This window comes from Herpailurus yagouaroundi, unplaced genomic scaffold (genome assembly GCF_014898765.1).
Source record: "Herpailurus yagouaroundi ecotype Mexico unplaced genomic scaffold, PumYag 190, whole genome shotgun sequence".
In the NCBI taxonomy this organism is placed as follows: Eukaryota; Metazoa; Chordata; class Mammalia; order Carnivora; family Felidae; genus Herpailurus; species Herpailurus yagouaroundi.
This window is the reverse complement of record NW_024412421.1, coordinates 20,751,330-20,776,767: the sequence shown is the minus strand read 5'-3', so window position 1 is coordinate 20,776,767 and position 25,438 is coordinate 20,751,330. Positions and strand designations below refer to the sequence as shown.

Below are 25,438 nucleotides of genomic sequence, written 5' to 3'. Positions count from 1 at the left end.
GCTCATTACAACCAGTGCACTCCTTAATCCTCATTACTTATTTTACCCATCCCTCCCTCACTTTCCCTCCAGTAACCATCAGTTTGTTCTCTATAGTTAAGAGTCTGTTTCTTGATTTGTCTTAGTTTTTTTCCTTTGCTTGTTTATTTTGTTCCTTAAATTCTACATGAGTGAAATTATATGGTGATTTGTCTTTCTCTAACTGGCTTATTTCACTTAGCCTTATACTCTCTAGCCCCATTCATGTCATTGTAAATGGTAAGGTTTCATTCTTTTTTATGGCTCAATAATATTCCATTGTATCTATATACCACATTTTCTTCAGACATTCATCTATTGATGGATGCTTGGGCTGCTTCCATACCTTGGCTACTGTCAATAATGCTGCTATAAACATAACAGTGCATGTATACTTTTGAATTAGTGTTTTTTGTATTCTTTGGGTAAATACCCAGTAGTCTGATCATAAGGTAGTTCTATTTTTAACTTTATGAGGAACCTCCATACTGTTTTCCACAGTGGCTGCACCAGTTTGCATTCCTACCAACTGCACAAGTGGTCCCCTTTCTCTCCACATCCTTTCCAACACCTGTTGTTTCCTATGTTTTTTATTTTAGCCATTCTGACAGGTGTGGGGTGTTATATCTCATTGTAGCTTTGATTTGCATTTCCCTGGTGTTGAGTGATGTTGACCATCTTTTCATGTGTCTGTTGTTGGTCTTCTTTGGAGAAACGTCTGATCATGTCTTCTTTCCATTTTTAAATTGGATTATTTGCTTTTTGGGTGTTGAGTTTTAGAAGTTCCTTTATATTTTGGATACTAACCCTTTATCGAATATGTCATTTGCAAATACCTTCTCCCATTTGGCTACTTTTTAGATTTGTTGATTGTTTACTCTGCTGTACAGAAGCTATTTTTTTAAATTTTATTTATTTATTTTGAGAGAGAGAGATAGAGCACGTGAGCGAGCATGAACAGGGGAAGGGCAGAGAAAGAAGGAGAGAGAGAGGATCCCAAGCAGGCTCTATACTGTCAGTATGAAGCCCAATGTGGGGCTCAACCTCACCAACAGTGAGATCATGACCTAAGCTGAAATCAGCAGTCAGACACCTAACTGACTGAGCCACCCAGGTGCCCCAGTGCAGAAGCTTTTTATTTTGATATAGTCCCAAGAGTTTATTTTTCCTTTTGCTTCCCTTGCTTCAGGAGACATATTTAGAAAGGTGTTGCTATGGTCAATGTCAGAGAAATTACTGCCTGTGCTCTCTTCTAGGACTTCTATGGTTTCATGTCTCACATTTAGGTCTTTAATCCATCTTGAATTTATTTTTGTGTATGGTGTAATAAAGTAGTCCAGTTTCATTTTTTTCATGTTGCTGTCCAGTTTTCCCAGCACCATTTATTGAAAAGACATTCTCTTTCCCACTGGACATTCTTTTTGCCTTTGGTGAAGATTAATTGGCCATATAATTGTGGGTTTATTTCTGATTTTTCACTTCTGTTCCATTGATCTATAGGTCTACTTTTGTCCCAGTACCATACTGTTTTGATGACTACAGCTTTGTAATACAACTTGAAGTCCAGAATTGTGATGCCTCCAGCTTTGCTTTTCTTTTTTAAGACTGTTTTGGCTATTTGGGGTCTTTTGCAGTTCCATACATATTTTAGTTTTCTTTGTTTGAGTTCTGTGAAAAATGCTGTTGATATTTTGATAGGGATTACATTAAATGTGTAGAGTGTTTTGGGTAGTATAGACATTTTAACAATATTTGTTCTTCCAATCCACAAGTATGGAACGTCTTTCCATATCTTGGTGTCATCTTCAATCTTTCATCAGTGTTTTACAGTTTTCAGAGTACAAGTCCTTGACCTCTTTGGTTAGGTTTATTCCTAGGTATCTTATTACTTTGGGTGCAAGTATAAATGGGATTGTTTAGTGTACAGAAATACAATAGATTTCTATAACTTTTTTTTTAATGTTTATTTTTGAGAGCAAGAGAGAGTGATCGAGCATGAGCGGGCAGAGAGAGAGAGAGAAAGAGAGAGAGAGACAAAGAATCCGAAGCAGACTCCAGGCTCTGAGCTTCCCACACAGAGCTTGACGTGGGGCTCGAACTCACGAGCTGTGAGATGATGACCTGAGCCGAAGTTGGATGTCCAACTGACTGAGCCACCCAGGCTCCCCAAAATGCAACAGATTTCTGCACGTTGATTTTGTAGACTGTGATTTTACTGAATTCGCTTATTCTAGCAGTTTTTTGGTGGAGTCTTTTGTGTTTTCTAGAGTATCACATCATCTGCAAACAGTGACAGTTTTATTTCTTCCTTACCAATTTGGATGCCTTTATTTCTTTTTGTTGTCTTACGTCTATGGCTAGGACTTCCAGTACTATGTTGAATAAAAGCGGTGAGAGTGCAATCCTCGTCTTGTTCCTGACCTCAGGGGGAAAGCTTTCAGTTTTTCCTCATTGAGTATTACGTTCAGTGTGGGTTTTCCATATACAGCCTTTATCATGTTGAGGTATGTTCCTTCTAAAACTACTTTGTTGAGGGCTTTATCATGAATGGATGTTGTACTTGTCAAGTGCTTTTTCTGCATCTACGAAAATGATCATATGGTTCTTATTCTTTCTCTTACTGATGTGATGTATCACATTGATTGATTTTCGGCAAATACTGAATCATCTTAAAACCCCAGAATAAATCCCACTTGACTGTGGGGAATAATTTTTTTTAATAATATTGTTGAATTTGGGTTGCTAGTATTTCATTAAGAAGTTTTGCATCCATGCTCATCAGGGATATTGGCCTGCAGTTCTCTTTTTTAATGGTGTCTTTATCTGGTTTTGGTATCAGGGTAATGCTGATCTCATAGAATGAATTTGGAAGTTTTCCTTCCTTTTCTATTTTTTGGAATAATTTAGGAAGAGTAGGTATTAATTTTCCAAGAAACAGACTCTTAACTATAGAGAACAAACTGATGGTTATCAGAAAGGAGGTAGATGGAGGTATGGGTGAAATAGGTGATGGGGTTTAAAGGGTACACTTACCATGAAGAGCAGTGAGTAATGTATAGAATTGCTGAATCACCATATTGTACACCTGAAACTAATATAACACTGTATGTTAACTATACTGAAATTAAAATAAAAAACTTAAAAAAAATTTAGAAACAATGATAAACATAACTAAAATACTAAAACTTTCAAAGTCAAAAGTACTTATACCATGACTTTCATTAGTTTCTTCTCTTCTTAGTTATCCTAATTATAGTTCCTCAAAATTATCACGGCGTTAATTCTGTGTTCTAATATATTATAAATTATTATCTGAAATGTTTATAAAATTTTAGAGTCATAAGAAAAACAGATTAGTAGAGTCCAAAGTTGGTCTCTATACAATCTCCCGGGAAGCTATCAAACAAGACTGCTAGGCCCCACCAAAGATCTATCAAATCAGAACCCTGTTGAGGTGGAAGGCCAGACCTCACAAACTGTAGTTAAAACAAAAACAAAAGAACAAAATATTCCTGGGCTGATATTGACATAATCCCTGCCCCCCTGGACACACATGAGGGATTTAGGATTCAAAGTGATGAAGAAACCTTTAAAAAGATCTAAAACCAGTGAAAGCCAGAACTACCACTTGAACACTCATCTTGGAACCCTTAGTCCAGTCTTCCTTTCCCAACAACTTTTGCTCCAGCTGACAGTGAAAGACTCAAAAGAAGAAGGATGTACTGTAACATCATGTATACTCAGAGTCTCCCTTTCATTAAAATGGGATTTAATCTAACTTGGATTAAGTTTTTCCTTTCCCTTTACCCAATGTCCCCTTAGGTTTTGTTTCTCCTTTTTTCATTTTGCAGTTGTGGAAGACAACTGTACATTTGTGTTGAATGGCTTATAAGATAATTTGCATATTTTATGCTTTTCTCAGAACAGGGGAGTAAGCTTTCTGGCCCTGAAACTCTGACAGTAGACTAGAACAGGGGTTGTGAAACTAGGGCCTATGGGCCAAATGCAGCCCAGTACCTGTTTCTGTAAATAAAGTTTTATTGAAACAGAGCCACACCCCTCCATTTTCATCCTGTCTACTACTGTTTTCTTGCTGCAACTGCAGAGTCAAGTAGTTGTGACACTGTCTGGCCCTTTGCAGAAAAATTTTGCTGATCCTACTCTAAAATCATGAAAATTACCCTCTGTCATTAAGGACAGAGATGGTAATAAGACTATCTTTTTAGTTATGTTGTAATGATGATTATCATGACAGTCAGTTCTTCTGGTGCAGGTGATAATTAGCAACAAATAACTAAATGATAGGGAGGAGAAACACAAGACCGACAAACAAAAGATCTGCAAGCTAGATATCCAGGACCTGACTGCATGATAAATATTACAGATATATGAAATGGGGGAAACCCTTTGGCTCTGAATGGTGACCCAGGGGGACCTGCCCTGCCTGTCAACCCACCTGTTCTGCCAGCCAGGCAATGTGCTTGACCTCCTTGCTGCCTCCTGCTGTACTGGTTGCACCAAGCATGGCATTGAGTTCAGCCAATACCTGTGGGAGGAGAGCCATTATGTTGGTGTGGATAGCTACGAACCAGGAGTGTGCCGTGGCTGTATCCTTGCAGCGTAGGATCAACGTGTTCCTGCTATCAGGAGAATGTAGTTCTATCAATCTGTGTGGAAAAGAAAAAAAAAAAAAAACAAACAGTAAGCTAGATCAGAAGTCATCAAACCTGCCAGAGTGCAACATACATAACTGGAAATCTATTTTAATTTTAAATCCGAGAATAAAGATACTTTCTCTTAATTCCTTAGGGCCCAATTCCAGAGAAAACTACATATGGAAAGATAATCATCAGAAAGACTAACTGCTGGGTCTGTTGTTTTAGTGTGTTAACGTAATGACCTAAGATGAAGGAACCTATTGTATGGCCTATAGTAAAACACCTCACTTTGCTTTAATTTCTATGTCAAAGAAATGGAAACCATGCTTGTTGAATGTCATAGGCACATTGTAAAGAAGGAATTGGTATTTTTTTAAATATGTAGAAAATTCTGGTATAAGGTATTGCTTGGTAAATACATCTGACTGCCAAATAGTGAACTGAAATTTCCACCATGTGGAATAAAGAAAAGAGAAAATAACTGAAGAATATGACTCTTTATGAAAATCTGAAACTGTTTTTTAGTGTCTGGGTAACATTATATGATTAAATCAGCCACTGAGTCATAGTAGAAAAACAGTTAAGATATCTTCAACTCTACTGACTATTATTTGTCAGTGCTCAACTGAGAACAGTCTATACTTCAAAAGTAACCTTTAGGAATTTGCTAAATTTTTTTACAAGTACATTGGTCAAATTTCTTAGAAAGCAACTTATTGAGTGCTTTCTTCTGTTTTGGTCAAAGTTTTCGCCAAGGTGAGTTTTAAAAGTCAAATAAATGTTGTGCTCTAAAGGGGGAACATATGTACCTTTCAAAATGGGAAAAAGAAAAAGCTCTTAGGAGTGTTCTTCTTGGTGGGTTAGAAACTGACCAACTGCTACTGACCAAGGACAGATCTTTTTATTCTTTCATCTTTCTGAAGACAGTTTTTCCTGCCTTGAAGCACTGTCACGAGATCCTACACCACCTGTCAAAGATAAGCAGTTTACACGATACTAGCATTCCTGCCTTGAAGTTTGCGCCCCTCTCTTTTGCCACATTTCTTAAACCCTTTATGATTACAAATATTTTAATTTGACATAGTTAATCTGGCAAATATTCACTGTCAATTGGTTAGTCTGTCCTTTCTTAAATAAACATTTATTGAGCACCTACTATATGTCAGTTAGTGTGAGACACTGACATTGGAGATACAGTGGTGAAAAAGAAAAAAAATAGTCTCTATCCTCGTTGGACTTATTGTCTAATGGGGAAGGTAGAAATTACAGGTTACAAAAAGTGCTCCTATAAAGGACTGTGATTACTATGAAGTTCTTGTTTAAAAGAGGCAAGATGAGGGGCGCCTGGGTGGCTCGTCGGTTGAGCGCCCGACTTCGGCTCAGGTCATGATCTCACAGTCTGTGGGTTCGAGCCCCGCATCGGGCTCTGTGCTGACAGCTCAGAGCCTGAAGCCTGCTTCCGATTCTGTGTCTCCCTCTCTTTCTGGCCCTCCCCTGCTCATGTTCTGTCTCTCTCTGTCGCAAAAATAAATCAAAACATTAAAAAAAAAAATTAAAAAAAATAAAAGAGGCAAGATGGTAGGGGTGAAACAGGACTGCAGGGGAGGACTCTATACCTCTGAGGCACACTTACTGAGCTAGTGTCCTGCTTTGAAGCAGGTTTTATTTGTTTATTCTTTTTTTTAATGTTTATTTATTTCTGAGAGAGAGACAGACAGAGTGTGAGCGGGAGAGGAGAGGAGAGGAGAGGAGAGAGAGGGAGACACAGAATCTGAAGCAGGCTCCAGGCTCTGAGCTGTCCGCACAGAGCCCAACATGGGGCTCGAACTCACTGACCATGAGGTCATGACCCAAGCCGAAGTTGGGTGCTTAATCGCCTGAGCCACCCAGGTGCCCCTGAAGCAGGTTTTAAACACATCTACCTTATATTACCTACTCACCTATCTATTTACTTGCCCTCCCACTAGAGTTAGTCATCTAGTTATCAGTCTATCCATGTTTTATATGCCTTTAAAGTTCTAGGGCAATAGCCAAAAGACCAAGAAGTTCTAGAAAATAGCCACAACATAAAATCTGGGAACAATCAAAACTTAAGCCCATTCTAGAAAGTTCATACTAGTCAGAAAAAAAATCTTTAGATAGCAAGTCATAAGCTATTTGCTTTTCTTTTAGTTACAGTTTTAATGAATTTATTTATTTGATTTCCTATCCTATAACTACATATAGTGAGAAGTAGCTTGAGACCAAAATTTAGGGGGTTTGAGTAGTAGGTTAAGTCTGGATACTAATAGGTAAACAATGTGGAATCCTGAGGATTTTCAACAGGGGAACAACATATCAAAACAATTAAAAAATAATTTTATGAGGTATCTGTACATCCATGTTTATAGCAGCATCATTCATATAGCCAAAAGGTAAAAACAACCCAAATGTCCACCGATGGGATGGATAAACAAAATGTGGTATTATATAAACAATGGAATATTATGCAGCCTGAAAAAGGAAGGAACTTCTGACATAAGCTACCACATGGGTGAACCTTGAGGACATTGTGCTAAATGAAATATGCCAGCCACTACGGGAGAAATATTGTATGAGTGCACTTTATATGAAGTATCTATAGTAGTCAAACTCATAGAAACAAAAACTAGAATGGTAGTTGCTAGAAGAGGGGGGAATAGATGAAAAAGTTCTTGGGATTGTGGTACTATATATACACTTAAAATGGTTAAGATGGGAGGAGTTTGGGAGGCTCAGTCAGTTAAGCGTCCAACTCTTGATTTCAGCTCAAGTCATGATCTCGTGGTTCTTGAGTTCGAGCCCCATGTACAGCTCCGCGCTGACAGTGTGGAGCCTCCTTGGGATCCCCTCTCCCCTCTCTTTCTCTGCCCCTCCCCCACTCATATTCTTTCTCTCTCAAAAATAAATAAACTTCAAAAAAATGGTTAAGATGGTAAATTTTATGTTATGTGTATTTTCCCACAATTAAAAACTGTAAAATAAATTAATCAGAAATAATCTTATGGTAGCATGTAAGATGGATTACAGTAGAGAGAGAAATGGCCTGGGGAGATTTAATTGGACCCAAGAAAATCTACACAGAGCTCACCAGGAGGACAGACTCCTAGATAGGAGGAATTCATCCATCCTAAAAGGCAGCAAAAGTAGAAAGAGGAAGATAAACAAATACCTTAGTATTCATATTGACCTTTATCTAGTACTTCATGTTATGTTATCATATTTATTATTTATTATTTTTGATGTTATTTTTCACGATATCAATTGTTGCTGTCATGGTATTTAAGGTATTTATTTTTTATTAAAAAAATGTCTTTTTTAATGTTTCTTCATTTTTTTTTCAATGTTTTTATTTATTTATGGGACAGACAGAGACAGAGCATGAACGGGGGAGGGGCAGAGAGAGAGGGAGACACAGAATCGGAAACAGGCTCCAGGCTCCGAGCCATCAGCCCAGAGCCTGACGCGGGGCTCGAACTCATGGACCGTGAGATCGTGACCTGGCTGAAGTCGAACGCTTAACCGACTGCGCCACCCAGGCGCCCCATAATGTTTCTTCATTTTTGAGAGAGAGAGAGAGAGAGCACAAGCAGGGAGGGGCAGAGAGAGGAAGACACTGAATCTGAAGCAGGCTCCAGGCTCCCAGGTGTCAGCACAGAGCCCAACATGGGGCTTGAACTCACGAACCACGAGATCATGACATGAGCCGAAGTTAGACGCTCAACCGACTGACCCACCCAGGGACCCCTTCAAGATATTTATTGTCTAAAAAACTGATTATATTCTCTAGAAGAAAAATAGCTATACATCTGTTATGGGACGAAGATTTAAAACAGTACATTATACTCAATAACAATAAACTATTACACTAAAAGGTAGAATAATTTCTATTTTAATTCTTTGGATGAGTTAATAATTGTATTATTCAGAGAAACTGCTCGTCTAATCATTAAAGTAGCCAAACTTATTTTAGAGTAAATTTACTTAATGACAAGTAGTTATCTATAAAATACAATCCTAGATTATTAGATAATGTGTGAATATAAATGCAAAGCAAGCTGTTTTATATTTTCTTTATTACTTATACTAATCTTAAAAAAAAAAAGTATTTCCAGTATTTCTAGAACTCCCTATATACCACAGCAATTGAGCAGCACACACATTTAGTCTATTCCTTCCTGAAATCCCACTAAATACAATTAAAGGGGATTTCTGAAAAACTTAACGGACTTTTTCTTTTAGCAGTAGTAGGTTTACATAAAAAAATGAATAAGAAGTATAGAGAACTCCCAAATACCCCTCTTTGCCTCTCCATAATATACCTTAATATTAACATCTTGCATTAGTAGGGTACATTTGTTACAAATGATGAGTCAATTCTGATACAATATTCCTTCAAAAAAATTTTTTTAATGTTATTTATTTTTTGAGAAAGAGAGAGACAGAGAAACAAAGCACAAGAGGGGGAGGGGCAGAGAAAGAGGGAGATACAAAATCCGAAGCAGGCTCCAGGTTCTGAGCTGTCAGCACAGAGCCCGAGGAGGGACTTGACTTGAATTCACAGACCATGAGATCATGACCTAAACCAAAATCAGACATTCAACTGACTGGACCACCCAGGTGCCCCTAAGAATTGTTAGTTAGGCGCCCCTCAATACAGATACAATATTAGGAACTAAAATCCCAGTTCACTCCTTGTGTTGTATATTGTGAGTTTTGACAAATGTATGGCATATCTCTACCATTACTGATAGAGAATAATTTCACTCCTCTAAAAATCCCCTTTGCTCCACCTATTGATTCCTCCATCATTCAGGCCCTGGCCCTGACTTCCGGCAACCATTAATCATTTTACCATCTCCATGGAATCACACAGTATGTTGCTTTTTCAGACTGGCTTCTTTCACTTAGCAATATGCATTTAAGGTTTCACCATGTCTTTTTTGGCTTAAGGGCTTATTGTTTTTGTTTTATTGCTGAATAATATTTCAATGTCTGGATGTACCACAATTTTTTTTATCCATTCACTTACTGAAAGACTTCTTGGTTGCTTTCAAGTTTTGGCAATTATGAATAAAGTTTCTATAAACATCTGTGTGCAGGTCTTTGTGAGAACATAAGTTTTCAACTCCTTTGGGTAAATACCAAGGAGCACAACTGCTAGGTCATAGAGTAAGACTATGTTTAGCTTTGTACAAAACTGCCAACTGTCTTCCAAAGTCTCTGTACCATTTTTTATTCCTGCCAACAATGAATGAGTTCCCATTGCTCTACATTTCTCTCCAGCATTTGGTACTGGTCAGTGTTTTGGATTTTATGCGTATTGTGGTATCTCCTTGTTTTAATTTGCAATTCCCTGATCACATAGGAAGTTGAGCACCTTTCATATTCTTAAAAAATTTTTTTTTCATGTTTATTTATTTTGAGAGAAAGAGACAGAGAGAGAGAGAGAGAGGGAGGGGCAGTGAGAGAGGGAGACACCGAATATGAAGCAGGCTCCAGTCTCTGAGCTGTCAGCACAGAGCCTGATGCAGGGCTTGAACCCATGAACTGTGAGATTGTGACCTGAGACAAAGTTGGATGCTCAACCAGCTGAGCCACCCAGGAGCCCCAGCACCTTTCATATTCTTATTTGCCATCTGCATTTTTTCTTTGTGAGGTGTCTGTTCAGATCTGTTGCCCATTTTTAATTGGGTTGGTTTCTTACTGTTGAGTTCTAAGAATTCTTTGAGGGGCACATGGGTGGCTCAGTCAGTTAGAGTCTGACTCTTGATTTCGGCTCAGGTCATGATCTCATGATTTGTGAGTTCAAGCCCCACGTCTCATGCGTGGAGCCTGCCTAGGATTCTCCCTCTCTCTCCCTCTGCCCTTCCCCTGCTTGCACATTCTCTCTCTCTCTCTCTCAAAATAAATAAAAAACATTAAAAAAAAAAGAATTCTTTGTATATTTTGGATACCAGTCCTTTATCTGATACGTATTTCACAAAAGATTTTCTCCCAATCTGTGGCTTATCTTTTCATTCTCTTAACAGTGGGTGAAGATTAGTTTTATGTGTCACCTTAACTGGGCTAAAGGATGCCCAGATTTCTGGCAAAACATTATTTCTGGGTGTGTCTGTGAGGATTTTTCTGGAAGAAAGTAGCATTATCAATAGAAAATGGCCTTGGGGTACCTGGGTAACTCAGTGGGTTAAGTGTCCAATTTCAACTTATGTCATAATCTTGTGGTTCATGAGTTTGAGCCCTGCATCAGGCTGTCTGATGTCAGCACAGAGCCCACTTTGGAGCTTCTGTCCTTACGTTCCCTGTCCCTCCCCTGCTTGTGCTCTCTTAAAAAAAAAAAAAAAAAAGGGTGACTGGGGGGTTCAGTCGGTTAAGCATCTGACTTTGGATCAAGTCATGATCTCAGTTCATGGGTTTGAGCCCCACATCAGGCTCTGTACTGATGGCTTAAGAGCCTGGAACCTACTTCGGATTCTGTGTCTGCCTCTCTCTCTGTCCCTCCCCCACTCACGCCCTGTCTCTGTTTCTCAAAATAAATAAATAAATAAATAAAATAAAAATAAACATTAATAAATAAATAAATATTTTTTAAAAAAGAAAGAAAATGGCCCTTGCTAACATGAGTAGGCATCATCCAATCCAGTCAGGGCATGAATAGAACAAAAATGTGGAAGAAGGGTGAATTTGCTTTCTGCTTGAATTGGGACATCCATCTTCTCCTGCTCTTGCACACTTGCACTCTGGGTTCTTGGGCCTTTGGACTCAGACTGAATTACACCAATGGCTTTCCTGGTTCTTCAGCTTGTAGACACCAGATCATAGGACTGGCCTTCATAGTGCACTAAGCCAATTCCTATAATCTATCTACCTCTCTATCCATCCAACCATCCATTCATCTAACCAACCACCCATCCATCCATCCATCTACCTATCCATCTATCCACCCATCATCTATCCTACTATTTCTGTTTTCCTGGAGACCCGATTACAAGTGTCTTTTTTCAGAGCAGAAGTTTTTAATTTTCATGAAGTTCAACTTATCAATTTTTTTTGTTTTCTGTATTGTGTTCTTGGTGCTGTATCTAAGAAGTCATCAGCAAACTTTAAAGGGGATTGATTGATAGACTAATTGTAAGTAATCTTTACCCCCACTGTGGGGCTCAAACTCACGACCCCAAGATCAAGAGTCACATGCTCTACTGACTGAGCCAGCCAGGAGACTCTAAAGGGGACTTTTAAACAGCATAATCCTGGGGCACCTGGGTGGCTCAGTCAGTTGAGCATCCAACTCTTGGTTTCAGCTTAGGTCATGATCTCATATTTCATGGGTTCAAGCCCCATGTCAGGGTGTGCGCTGACTGTGTAGAGCCTACTTGGGATTCTCTCTGTCCTTCTCTCTGTCTCTGCCCCTCCCCTGCTTGTGTGCGCGTTCTCTCTCTCTCTCTCTCTCTCTCTCTCTCTCTCTCTCTCTCAAAATAAATAAATAGGAGCACCGGGGTGGCTCAGTCGGTTAAGCATCTGACTTTGGCTCAGGTCATAATCTCACGGTTCGTGGGTTCAAGCCCCACATCGGGCTCTGTGCTGACATCTCGGAGCCTGGAGCCTGCTTCAGATTCTGCGTCTCCCTCTCTCTCTGCCCCTTGTCCACTCACACTCCGTCTCTCTCTCTCTCTCTCTCTCTCTCTCTCTCTCTCTCTCAAAAATAAACATTAAAAAAAATTTTTAATAATAAACAAACATTAAAAATGTTTTTAATAAATAAAAAGCATAATCCTGGGGTGCCTGAGTGGCTCAGTCAGTTATGCATCTGAGTCTTGGGTTTTGGCTCATGTCATGATCTCATGGTTTCTTGAGTTCAAGCCCTGCGTCAGGCTCTGTACTAGCAGTATGGAGCGTCCTTGGGATTCTCTCTCTCTCCCTCTCTGCCCCTCCCCTACTCATGCTGTCTCTGTCTCTCTCAAGTAAATAAATACACTTAAAAATAAAAATAAATAAAAATAAAGAGCATAATCCTACAAGAAAGAACAGGGAAGAGCAACTACAACAAAATTTTGGAGGCTGGCAAACAGAAAGAGGAGTGAAATGACTTAGCAGACTTAAGAAAAATGGGGAGAGTAAAATCCCAGCCAATCCATATTACAGAATACTGAAGAGGATGAACAAATTAGAGGCACCAGTTACCTCTGGGAGTGGGAGTAAAACACACAGCTAAAATGAAGAGGCTGGCTGAAAGTCTCTTCCAGCATTTCCCACACCCAGCAGCCAGTGACTGCCCCACCCTCAACCCAGCAAAAGATTCATATCCGCTCTCATCCCACTCAACTGGTAGAAGAGCCAGTGATGTCCCTAATTCAGTCCTTCTGTCAGGTCGGTTGTCCAGGGCCATTTATTTCCACCTGGCTGCTTTGGCACTGTAACCAGCTTAACATCCTTTAAACACATGCTAAAAAGTTTGGTCGCAAAACCATGACGAGAAATTTCTTTCACTCCTCCTACTGACCTACTTAGTACTAAAGATAGGAATCTGTTCATCCTTCTCTAGGCACAAAATGTTCACCTTCTGAAAAAGCCTTTACACTTCATACTGTTTCTGGGACAGTCTCTCAGACTCCTTCGACACAGTCTAAACTCTAAAAATCCTGATGTCAAAGATCCTAGTTATTAATAACTGGAAGAATGGAAAATAAATCTGTTATAAAATAAAACTAAACCTGATTAAACAGGATAAGATACTAGGACCACCAGGCTGGAAAAAGATGAAAACAGACAGTACATTAGTTTATAAGGCAGGAGCACCAATTTTTCATGAAAAGAGAAATCTAAGTGGGGTGGTTTTTTTTTTTTTTTTTGTATTTTTTTAAATGTTTATTTATTTTGGAGAGAGAGAGAGAGAGAGAGAGAGAGCAGGGGAGGGGAGTGGCAGAGAGAAAGGGAGACACAGAATCTGAAGCAGGCTCCAGGCTCTGAGCTGTGAGCAGAGAGCCCAGTGTGGGGCTCAAACCCACAAACCGCAAGTTCGTGACCTGAGCCAAAGTCAGACACTCAACTGACTGAGCCACCCAGGTGCCCCTGAAATCTAAGTGTTTCTTAAGAACAGACTGTGAAATAGAAAATTAACTTACAAGAAACTGAAAAGAGACTCCAAAACAGGACTGAGGATTCTAGGATGCAGAAGACTTTGTCTTTGGAAAAGGAGCCCCAGAACTGATAAAGGAGACAAAGTATTTCAGAAAGTCTACTACTGTTTTAAAAGAAAAACTCGAATGAAAACTCTGCTAATAAAAATTTGAAGGCAGTCTGCCAGTAATTGTTCAGCCTACAGGAGAGAGGAGGAGACAGCTACAGTGTGAAAAGTTTTGGCTTCTAATCAAACCACTGAGGATTTCCTGAGAAATGCAAGTACATTTTGATCAGATAAATCAAATCAATGTTTAGGTACACCGGAACAGAGGATTCTGTAAGTCTAGCCTGCCTATTTCTTCTTTTAGTAAAGTCTTGGAGATAACATATTTTATTCAGTAACAATCATATTGTTTTATAGGTCATAAAGCCAAAATTTAGCTTTTACATGGAAAATAGCCAATGTGAAGATGACCAAGACTTTGTGAAACAACTCAAGGTTAAAGATTTATATTTCTGAAAAGTAGCATTTTAAAAAAAATGTTTATTTTATTTTTCAGAGAGAAAGAGCAAGCACAAGTGGGGGAGGGGCAGAAAAGAGAAAGACAGAGAATCCCAAGCAGGCTCCACACTGCCAGCACAGAGCCCCACACGGGGCTTGAACTCAAGATCTGTGACCTGAGCCAAAACCCAGAGTTGGACACTCAACTGACTGAGCCACCCAGGTTCCCTGGAGAGCAGCATTTGAGAACATCTTGTCCTTGCTGAACTCCGTACTGCCCACAATGCCGTTTGTGAAAGAATGGGCTCGTGTTCTCTCTCTGGACTTTATCATTATTTATTTAGCTTTCACTTCCCACAATGAACCGCCTAAAACTATCAGAAGCATCTAGTGAGGTCTTGAGAACAAACTTCCTCCTCCTTATTTACTCATTCTGATGATCAGCACTTTTTTCAGCTCTAGATGTTGAAACTAAATCAAGGTAGTAAAACAAAAAAAGGATGTTTCCCCTCTCATGTCAAATAAACTTTATGTCAAAATGAAAGATGATCCAAAAAGAGATTCCACTACATACCACCAGAATAGTTAATATTAAAAAGACTGACTCCACCAATGTTGGTGAGGATGTGGAACAACAAAACCTCTCATATACTGCTGGTGTATTTAATTTTTTAATACAGTATTAATTTATTGATAATAGTATTCATTTAAATGGCACAATCACTTTGGGAAAAAAGTCTAGCAGTTCTTAGAAAACTAAACCTGTTTCTTTTAAAGATTTTATTTTTAATAATCTCTACACCCAGTGTGACACTTGAACCTATAACCCCAAGATCAAGAGTCGTATGCTCTACCATCTGAGCTAGCCAGGCACCCCCAAAACTAAACTCTTAGACCCTGCAATTCCACACGTAGGAATTTACCCAAGAAAAATGAAAATATACGTCTATAAAGGGGTGTACAAAAATATTCATAGTAACTCGATTAATATTAATTAATATTAACTCTGAACTGGAGTTAACTGCTAAACTCTAACTTTATTAACATTAACTCCCATCAATGGGAAAATAGACAACGAAACTGTGATATATTCATATAACACCATATCATTCAGCAATAAAGGATAAAAAATTTTTGATATATGCAACAAGATAAATGAATCTCAAAAACTTTAGGCTGAGAAAACTAATTCTACCACAAGAGTACATATAATTACATTTATACAAAGTTTTAGAATAGTTAAAACTGATCTATACTAGAAAGTCAGAACAGTGGTAACCTTCAAAGGTGGGAGAAAGAATTGACTGAGAAGGGGCACAAGAAGACTTTCCAGGGTGATGGCGATGTTCTTTATCCTGATATACTTGGGTTACAAAACTATATCCACTTGTCAAAGTTTATGATTTGTGCCTTTTATTATATGTAAATATTTCCTCAAAAGGAAAAAAAAAAACCTGCAGTGAATCACCCAACTACTTATTTATATGCATGCTTAAGTATTTAGGAGGGAAATATATTATCTGCAATTCACTTTGAAGTATATCCAAAAAAAAGTCAGAGGGAGTAATGGATGGATAGATGGGTCAATCTGTGCTAAAGCAAGTATAGTAAAATGTTCATGGAGAATCTAGGTGGTGGGAAAATGAATGTTGACTATAGAATTCTTCTGACCTTGCTACATGCTGGAAGATTTTCCACAATAAAATGTTAGTAAAAAAAAAAAAAAAAGATGGGAAACCACATTCCTACAAAGGGCTTAAAAACCATATTAAGTATTTTCCACATTAGGAACATTCAGGCCTATTTCTTGCTCTGAGTTTTACAAGAGACTGTGTTGAAGATTAAAGTTTTCAAATAGAAATATGGTCAGTTATATAAAACTGCAACGTGATAAATGTTTTGCTCACAGATGTCCTAACGAGACCTGTTTTTACTGTTACCACAATGGACTATTTTTTAACATGGCTTTAAATGTTGGAGCTATGTTACTTGTCATGACATTTTCCTGTGACAGAGCTAAGATAAACTTAAGGATCAAAGGGCTTCAAGTGATTTTATAGATATTATCTTATTTATCCTTGAAGTAGTTCTAAAAGACTCTAGTTGAGCAAGCGTTATTATGTCAATTTTACAGACAGAGAAAACAGGACAGGGGAATTAAGGGATGTATTTAAGGTCCTAAGGACATGGCCCCTATAATAATAGTATACTGAAAGCTTACTAGGTCAATTTTACAATCATTCTCTTATTTAATCTGCACATAAGCTTTCATTTTATATAGGAGGAAACCAAGGTTTACAGAAAACAAATAGCTTGGCTAAAGTTACAAAGCCCATCATCCTACCTTCTATCTAATTAGTTAATGGGTTCTGAACACTTAGCAGTTCTGACTGCTAAGACATACAAGATAGATGTTCACATTCTTGTGGACATAACTGAAGTTATGCATAATCTTGCCAGGTACTTGTAATTCTACTTCTTCTCTTTTTGTCTAGTCAGCACACTGAAATGCAAGTAAGAGTGATATAGAAATAACTTTGAATCTCTTCCAATTTATATTTTATAAAAAGCAAACTATCTACAAATTTTAGTATTTCAAGTAATATGAGAAACAAATTACTTTGCAGCATTAAGACTGAGAATCTGCAATCGCCTGAATCTTTTAAGACCTTTCCTTGTATTTTATAACACGGTTCAGAAGACTGACACATCTTACTGAAGAGCAAGGTGTAATACAATTCTTGTATCCCAAACTGCCTTCTCCAATTGGTTCTGAAGGCCTATTTCAAACCTGATCATGCACCCAGTGTCTTTAGCATTTACCATTTATGCTAGAGAATGCAGCCCCAAGTTTTAATGAGCTCTAAAAGATGTCTAGGTAGAAGATAAAGTAGCACAACCTTCAATAATATAGCCAAGTCACATCACCTTCCTCCTTCTTTTTCTCCCCACTCCCGACACCCCAGAGTTCTACAGAAACTTTATAATACTTTATCTTTTTCTCTAATATCCAGCTATATCAGCAGCACTAAGGGTGCTATAGACTGAATGCTTGTGCCCCCCACATTCACATGTTAATACCCTAACCCTCAATGTGATAATATTAGGTACATGGGGCCTTTGGGAGGTGATAAGTTCATGACAGCAGCGACTTCACAAATGGGATAAGTGTTCTTATAAGAGAGACTCCAGAGAGCTCTCTAGACTCTTCCGCTGTGTGAGGACATAGCAGGAAGACAGCCACCTATGAATCAGGAAGCTGGCCCTCACCAGACACTGAATCTGCCAGCGCCTTATCTTAGATTCCTATCCTGTCCCAGAAATGTGAAAAATAAATTTGTTGTTTATAAGCCATTCAGTCTATGGTATTTTGTTACAGCAGCCAAAACAGACTAAGACAACAAATGTTTATTCTCATTCTCAGAAACGATTTACAATGAAGAGACTTAGCCTGAAAACTTTGGTCGGCCTGACAACCAGTTGATAAATTTAGTTGCTGTTCGCTCTTTATCACATTGTTTCTCTATTCTAGTTCCTTCTTTGTGGTCCCTACTAATTTTTTTAGGTCCATGATTAACCAAAGGCTCTATATAAGTATATCTCATTTGAAGAAAAAAATTAATTTTGGCTTAAGAGGCAGAAGTGATTCTTTACAAATTAAATTCTTACTTTATGAAAAAAATAGAGCATTTCATTAAAGACTAACGTTTACTGTATTTAGATATGATTTAATATGCACACAATCTTTCAAAAATAAACCTATATGTAACTCAAAACAATTTCTATAATATCTTGAACTTTTAAAAGAAAGCAAACTGAGCCTCGGTGGCTCAGTCGGTTAAGCAGCTGCCTTCGGCTCAGGTCATGATTTCACAGTTCGTGGGTTCAAGCTCCACATCAGGCCTCTCTGCTGTCTGTGCAGAGTCTGCTTAGGATCCTCTGTCCCCCTTTCTCTCTGTCCCTCCCCGCCTTGTTCTCTCTCTCTTTCTCTCAAAAATAAATAAATTAAAAAAGAAAAAAAAAGAAAAAAGAAATTATCCAATCCAGAGGTGCCTGGGTGGCTCAGTCCATTAAGCATCCAACCTCAGCTCAGGTCATGATCTCACAGTTTGTGAGTTCGAGCCCCATATGGGGCTCTCTGCCATCAGTGTGGAACAGAGCTTGCTTCAGATCCTCTGTTCCCCCCCCCCACTCCTCTGCTCTCTCTCTCTCTCAAAAAATAAATAAATTAACATTGATACTGAATCAGTAATTACATTGGTTGCTTTAAAATTAGATTGGGGGCACTGACTGGCTTGGGCGGTGAAGCATGTAACTCTCGGTCTTGGGGCTGTGTGAGCCCCACATTTGGTGTGGAGATTACCTGAAAATAAAATCTTAAAAAAAAAATTATTCAATCCAGCTCTCTCTTTTTACAAATAAGGAAACTCAAGGGGCGCCTGGGTGGCTCAGTTGGTTGGGTATCCAACTTCAGCTCACGTCATGATCTCACAGTTCGGTTCATGAGTTCGAGCCCCACATCAGGCTCTGTGCTGTCAACACAGAGCCAGCTTTGCATCCTCTGTCTCCCTCTCTCTCTGTCCCTCCCTCACTTGCACTCTCTCTCTCTCAAAAATAAACAAACTTTAAAAAAAATAATATGGAAACTCAAGAGACATTAACTTGCCAGGGTCACATTGCTAATTGATGCAGCCATACCTATGATCAAATCTCTGACTCTATACACTAGCCACAATATAAGGAGTTTCCATCTAAGGGGACATTTAAAAGAATTTAACAAGATTTTTTAAAATTATAGAGTAATTTCATAGTGAGAGAAGTACTCACACTCCAGAAAATATAAAATGAAGAGCAGAAGCCCTTCCTCTCCTACCTTCTAATCCTATTTCACTCCCTGGTAGTAACCACCATTAAATTTCCTACCTGTTTTTCCAAAATATTTCTATATAAGTACATGTATATATGTGTGTGAAGTAATTTAAATATGGAACTCCAAAGATTATTCACTCATCTCAGGCTGATGTTTTCCTCTGTATAATTTAGTCAACAGTCATATTATTAAAAATATACATAAGTTATATTGCAACATGTCCTTAAGTTTATAAAGCTGTAAATGATGTTCTTCTTAGGTACAGCTCACCTGTTTTCCAGATCCGGCATGCTTAGGTTTCTAGCAGCAAAGCACATTTTGAGAGGGATGACCTTCCTGTCCTTGGTGCTGTTCTGGTGTTTTGGAGAACCAGAGTCCTCACTGCCACTAAAGCTTGGTGACTGAGGAGATGCACCTTCCCACGGTAGATCTGATACTAATGATGGCTTCTTGATATATGGTGTTACTTCTCGGATGAACTTGACTATGAACAAAAAATCAAAGAAGAAGGTTACTGTTTTTGCTTCCTATGAAAAAATGACAACTGAAATACACACATACACATAATATCTGCCAGGAAGTGAAAAAAATACACTAAGTTAAAGAGCTAGCACACAGAATCTTAGGATTAGAGGGTATTCATAATCCAAATGAAATACCACTACTGTGTTCTAAAAAGTTTAACTTTTGAGCTTTTGCATGTATTGTTCCTTCTGCTTAGGACTCCTCTCTTTCTGTCTGTCTGGTCAACTCTACTCCAAAGTCACCTCCTCGGCAACCGTTCCTGTCAACTCTCTGCAGGGTATTACCATTACACCTCTATAACAACCTCTTGGCACCCTGGGTTGTAATCCTTGCTAATACTTCCTTTTGCTTGCTGGGTCTGAGTTCCCTAAGGGCGGAATTATGATTTATTCTGTCTTAATATCCAACACCTAGAGCAGTGTGTGCTCAATATATGTTTGAATAAATGAGTAAAGAAATAAATGAACAATTAAATACTTGAATTATTTCCATAGTTAACCAGCCACGAATGAATCTTCTGGTGATAGATTCAGTACCTCCTGAGACAGTGCTACCTAGCTTTAGACAACTCAACATTTACAAACTTCTTGAAACTTCCACCATTGGTTTGCCTACCCACTGAAGCCATACAGAAAAAAACTTAATCTTGGGGCGCCTGGGTGGCTCAGTCAGTTGAGCGTCCGACTTCGGCTCAGGTCATGATCGTGCAGTCTGTGAGTTTGATCCCCACGTCGGGCTCTGTGCTGACAGCTCAGAGCCTGGAGCCTGTTTCAGATTCTGTGTCTCCCTCTCTCTCTTCCCCTCCCCTGCTCATGTTCCGTCTCTCTCTCTCTCTTTCTGTCAAAAATAAACATTAAAAAAAAATTTTTTTTTTAAAGAAAAAAACTTAATCTCTTCCACATGAGGATCCTTCAATTATCTAAAGACTGAGATTATTTTTCTCTCTCTTCTCCCAACTAAGCTAAGTATCTCTAGTTCAATTCAATTCAACACAATGAATATCTTTAGCTACGTACCATGTGTCAGTAATTAGGCTAGCCACTAAAAATACAGTAACAAATGAAGCAAGAACCCTGCCCTCACAGAATGCCCCATCTAGTAAGGGAGACAGCTATGTAAACATCATTACAGATTTGAAAACAGGTACAAACAAGTACAAAAATAAAGTGTATTCAAGATAAGGTATTTTGATTAATGGTAGCCCCAAATTAAAACACAGCTTTTAGTAGATGGAAAACTTTTTTCTTTTTAAGTTCATTTTTAGAACTCATAAAATACTTCTTTTACCTCAGTCATGACTGGCGACTGCTGTCATTTGAGGCACAGGGTTCTTGTTTCAAAAACCAGATAAACCGCAGTTTATTAAAATTTCAAATCGCATTAAAAATGTAAATAGTTGAATGGAGATGCATCAGTTATCATTACCTCTGCTATCACGATCTATCAGTATTCTACTTCCCTCTCAAATTCTAATGTGGTAGGTCATCAGAGTAGTATCATGGGAATCGAAAAACTAGAAAGATGATCATTATCAATGTTTATCAATATCATAATAGTCAGTATTAATATTGTACAGCATTAGAAGCTTTACAAGCCTAAGAAACTAATAACAAATAGATTACTAAACCTAAAAAATAATTTCAGATGTTTCTAAAAACATGCTTAACAGTATTTAAAATATTTTGTTTTTTGAACAACTAATATACACACACAAAACAAAATTCAAAAAGTATAAAAGATTTTATAGTAAAAAGTCTAGATTTCTAGCAGCCCAGTTCTCATCCCTTGAGGCAACCATATGGTCTTTGAGGGATATGCTAGATATGCTAAGCGTATGTAAAAATAAACACACACACGTGTACATTACTTCACATAATGGTAGTGTATAATAACTACTGTTCTGCACCTTGCTTTTTTCATTTAATAATATTGGTAAGTCTTTTATAAGCCCATTCTACAGCTCATTCTACAGCATGCTTTGGACTCAGATGGACCTGGATCAAATACCAACTGTGTTTTCGAACTCAGTTACTAGACTTCACTTGACTGTTCTAAGGTCCTCACCTATAAAATGGAAGCAACACTAAACAAGTAAAAACTTCAGGCATATACTAAAAATTCAATAAATAATACATGCCTTTCTTTTCCTTCTCTAAATTGAACAGTTAGAAAAGTTAAAAAATTTTAACAGCCATCAGTAGAAAAATGAAATTATTTTCTTGTAAATTATTAAACAAGATCTGCTGAAATTAAGCATAATCCTAGAAAATGTAACAATGTTAATGCCAGCATGTAGATATAGTTTATGGGTGTTTCTGTATGTGTGTGGGTGCTTTCTATGCATAGTTTATAATATGTGCATTTCCAGGTGGAGAAGGTAAAAGCTAGCTGCCTCGGGTCACCAAGGAGATTTTTTCATCCTACAAAAATGAGCAGAGGTGCAGCCAGTATATCCCTTGAGTGGCTGACTCAGGCATTTCAGTACATTTTTTAGTTTTATGCTTTCAAGAAAGAATTAGATCACAAGAACTTTAGCAGAAATTCCTGTTTCCAGTCACTGCCAATGGTAGAGACTTGTTTTCTGAACATTTAAGACAGTATAACCACTATTGGGCTACCAATGAAAGGAAATTATAGGCATTCTAAATGACTACTCTTGAATATTATAGTGGCTGGAAAAGGACCCTTCACAATATACTCAGAAGTTTATTCAGTAACACAGTTGATCACTGAACTGATGACTGCACGTATGTTTAAACTGACATACGTAAAGAGCCTATTTCATGGCCTTATGAAAGAGCAGTAGTTTCACTTGAGTTGATGACAATGATGCCCATATCCCAATCTAACTGGTCATCCATAATGGGTAAAGAACTGTTTCTTTTCTTTCTTTCTTTTTTTTTTAAGTTTATTTATTTACTTAGTAGGGGGAGGGGTAGAAAGAGAGGGGGAAAGAAAGAGAATCCCAAGCATTAACAGCACGGAGCCTGACGCAGGGCTTGATCTTACCAACTGTGAGACCATGACCTGAGCCAAAATCAAGAGTTGGACACTTAACAGACAGAGCCAACCATGTACCCCTAGACATCTGTTTCTAATTTACCTGAGATTTGGGAAAGGTGGGGAGTTAACAGTGTTCTGTTTTAGTCTTATTAGACCTCTCCAGTTACCACAGTACTTTAAAATGGACACCTGGCTAGATAAGTAAAGACTCTACACCCCTTCATGGCAGTCAGGTTGACTCAGAACTCAATATATTTCACAATTATCTCATTTTGCCTGATAGCTGAAAATCATCCTCAAAATGTTTAATTAAACACTATTTGTAGTGTTTTAGGTGTTTAGATGTTTATCACACTTACTGAAAATGAAAGAGGCTTCCCTGCACCCTAAGAGCATCATTATAACCCTTTTGTAATTAGAGTGACAAAAACATATACATGTACTGTATATGCCTCTGGAGAGATGTCTGGAAGGATTTTCATCAAAATACCAACAGTGCTTATATACAGGTGTAAGACTGCCTTCTTTTTATAATATAGTTCTATATATCTGACATTCTTATGAATCCATATAATTTATAAAACTTAAGAAATGAAGATAATTTATTCTGAAACCTTGCTCAAACTTTAAACATGGAACCACCTTAAATTAAAATCTTGATGAGCTTCAAAAACTATAATGCATTGGATGGGATCCCAGATCCAACTGATTCTTACTGAATTCCATGCTCAGGTTTAAAGGAGGCCCATGTATTTTAATGAGGTACTCTGCTTTCCTGCTTTGGGGCATTAGGCAACATCAGATTTTGAGCTGAATGCCATTTTATTAATTTTTTTTTTTTCATAATGCAGACATAACTTACCGCTATAAACACCAGTGTTCTAGTAAATCAATCACCTTCTCCTCCAAACACCTTTTCTTCCAAACATCTCTCATACCGTAATTATCTTCCTCTTTATCTCTAACACTTATGCTTTTCTTACCTAACCTGGTGACCTTTACTATGAGTTTAAGTGAAACCAATGAATCAGACAATGCGGGCAGAATGGTGCCATTATTTTCCTAGATGGCCACCGGAAACATTAGGGAGGAATTATTTACTTTCAGTAAAAAGTCTTTTACATTCTCAACTTGCTGGTGTCTTTCAGCTCAAGTATCCTGTCATCTGGGGTTTGAGTAGACTGCACAATCTAGGGAATGGCACTATAAACCCTAAACATATTCAGAGTGATTATGGTTCCACTATACCTTTCTATTTTAAAGCAACACTGCATATTCACTAATTCACTGCACTCCTGGTATATGCCAGGAACTGTTTTAGCAACTTAGAATAATAAATCCACGAACAAGACATACAAAAAAAAAGGATAAATGTAATTAATAAGTAGAATACCACTTGGTGATAAAAAGTAATGAACTATTTTTTTTTTTAATTTTTTTTTTCAACGTTTATTTATTTTTGGGACAGAGAGAGCCAGAGCATGAACGGGGGAGGGGCAGAGAGAGAGGGAGACACAGAATCGGAAACAGGCTCCAGGCTCCGAGCCATCAGCCCAGAGCCCGACGCGGGGCTCGAACCCACAGACTGCGAGATCGTGACCTGGCTGAAGTCGGATGCTTAACCGACTGCGCCACCCAGGCGCCCCTATGAACTATTGATACACTGAGCAACTTAGATGAATCGCAAAGATATTATGCTGAGTAAAAGAAGCCAGTGTTGAAAGGTTACATTCTAATGTTCCCATTACTGAAAAGACAAAAATATGTGACTAAGAACAGATGAGTGGTTGCCAGGGTTAGGAATGGGAAAGATGTGATTCATTTTTTGGAGGATGGAACTGTTCTGTATTATGACTGTGGTGGTCATTATAATTTATACGTGTGTTAAAACTCAGAACTGTATACCATGAGAGGGGGAAAAAAGGCAGTTTTACTGCATGATAATTAAAAGATAAGAAAAAAAGTAAATTATATAGTATGTTTTAAGATGTTAGGTGTTACGGAAAAAAAAAACAGTAAGAGAAGGCAGATCAGGAATGCTGCAAGGGGGGGTCCATTTGCAATTTTATTTTATTTTTTTCAATTTGCAATTTTAAATAAGGTGGTTAGGGTAAGCCTCATTAAGAAGACATTTGAACAAAGACTTAAAGGAGGTGGGGGAGTTAGTTATGCAGATATCTGGGAGAAGCATTTCATAGGGAGAACAGTGTCAAAGCAGTAAGGAAAGTCAGTGTGACTAGTACAGGATAATGGAGGGAGAAGAGTAGAAAGTGGGGTCACAGAGACAGTGGGAGTGGGAGGCAGATCATGTAGTAACTTTTAGGTTCACTGTAAGCACTTTTGGCTTTTATTCTGAAATGGTAATACATAGGGAGGTTTGAAGCAAAGGAGTGACATGATTTAACTTGTATTTTAATCGCTCTCACTAGTATACTGAAAATAGAATGAAAGAGGAAAAAGGCAAAAGGAGGAAGATCAATTGTTAGTGACAGATTACCGAGGCACCTGAGTGGCTCACTCAGTTAAGCATTGACTTGATATCGGCTCAGGTTGTGATCTTGCGGCCATGAGATTGAGCCCCGCAACAGGCTTGTGCTGGGTGTGGAGCCTGCTTGAGATTCACTCTCTTTCTTTCTCTGACCCTCTCCCCTACTCACACTCTCTCTGAAAGAAAGAAAGAAAGAAAGAAAGAAAGAAAGAAAGAAAGAAAGAAAGAAAGAA

The 25,438-nt window shown here is 38.2% G+C and overlaps 1 protein-coding gene across 2 annotated transcripts in view; it reads right to left on the bottom strand.

The window, feature by feature from the left end:
- SNTB2 (syntrophin beta 2) overlaps positions 1-25,438 on the bottom strand; it is a 106,746-nt gene that overhangs the window by 39,726 nt on the left and 41,582 nt on the right. The window contains exons 2-3 of one of the 2 annotated variants that reach the window (XM_040442931.1): positions 19,460-19,673; positions 4,475-4,685 (exon numbers count right to left, since the gene is read on the bottom strand). In XM_040442931.1, the coding sequence (XP_040298865.1) occupies positions 4,475-4,685; positions 19,460-19,673 (425 nt within the window). The remainder of the gene's footprint in view (positions 1-4,474; positions 4,686-19,459; positions 19,674-25,438) is intronic. The other variant, XM_040442932.1, reaches the window with a different exon arrangement.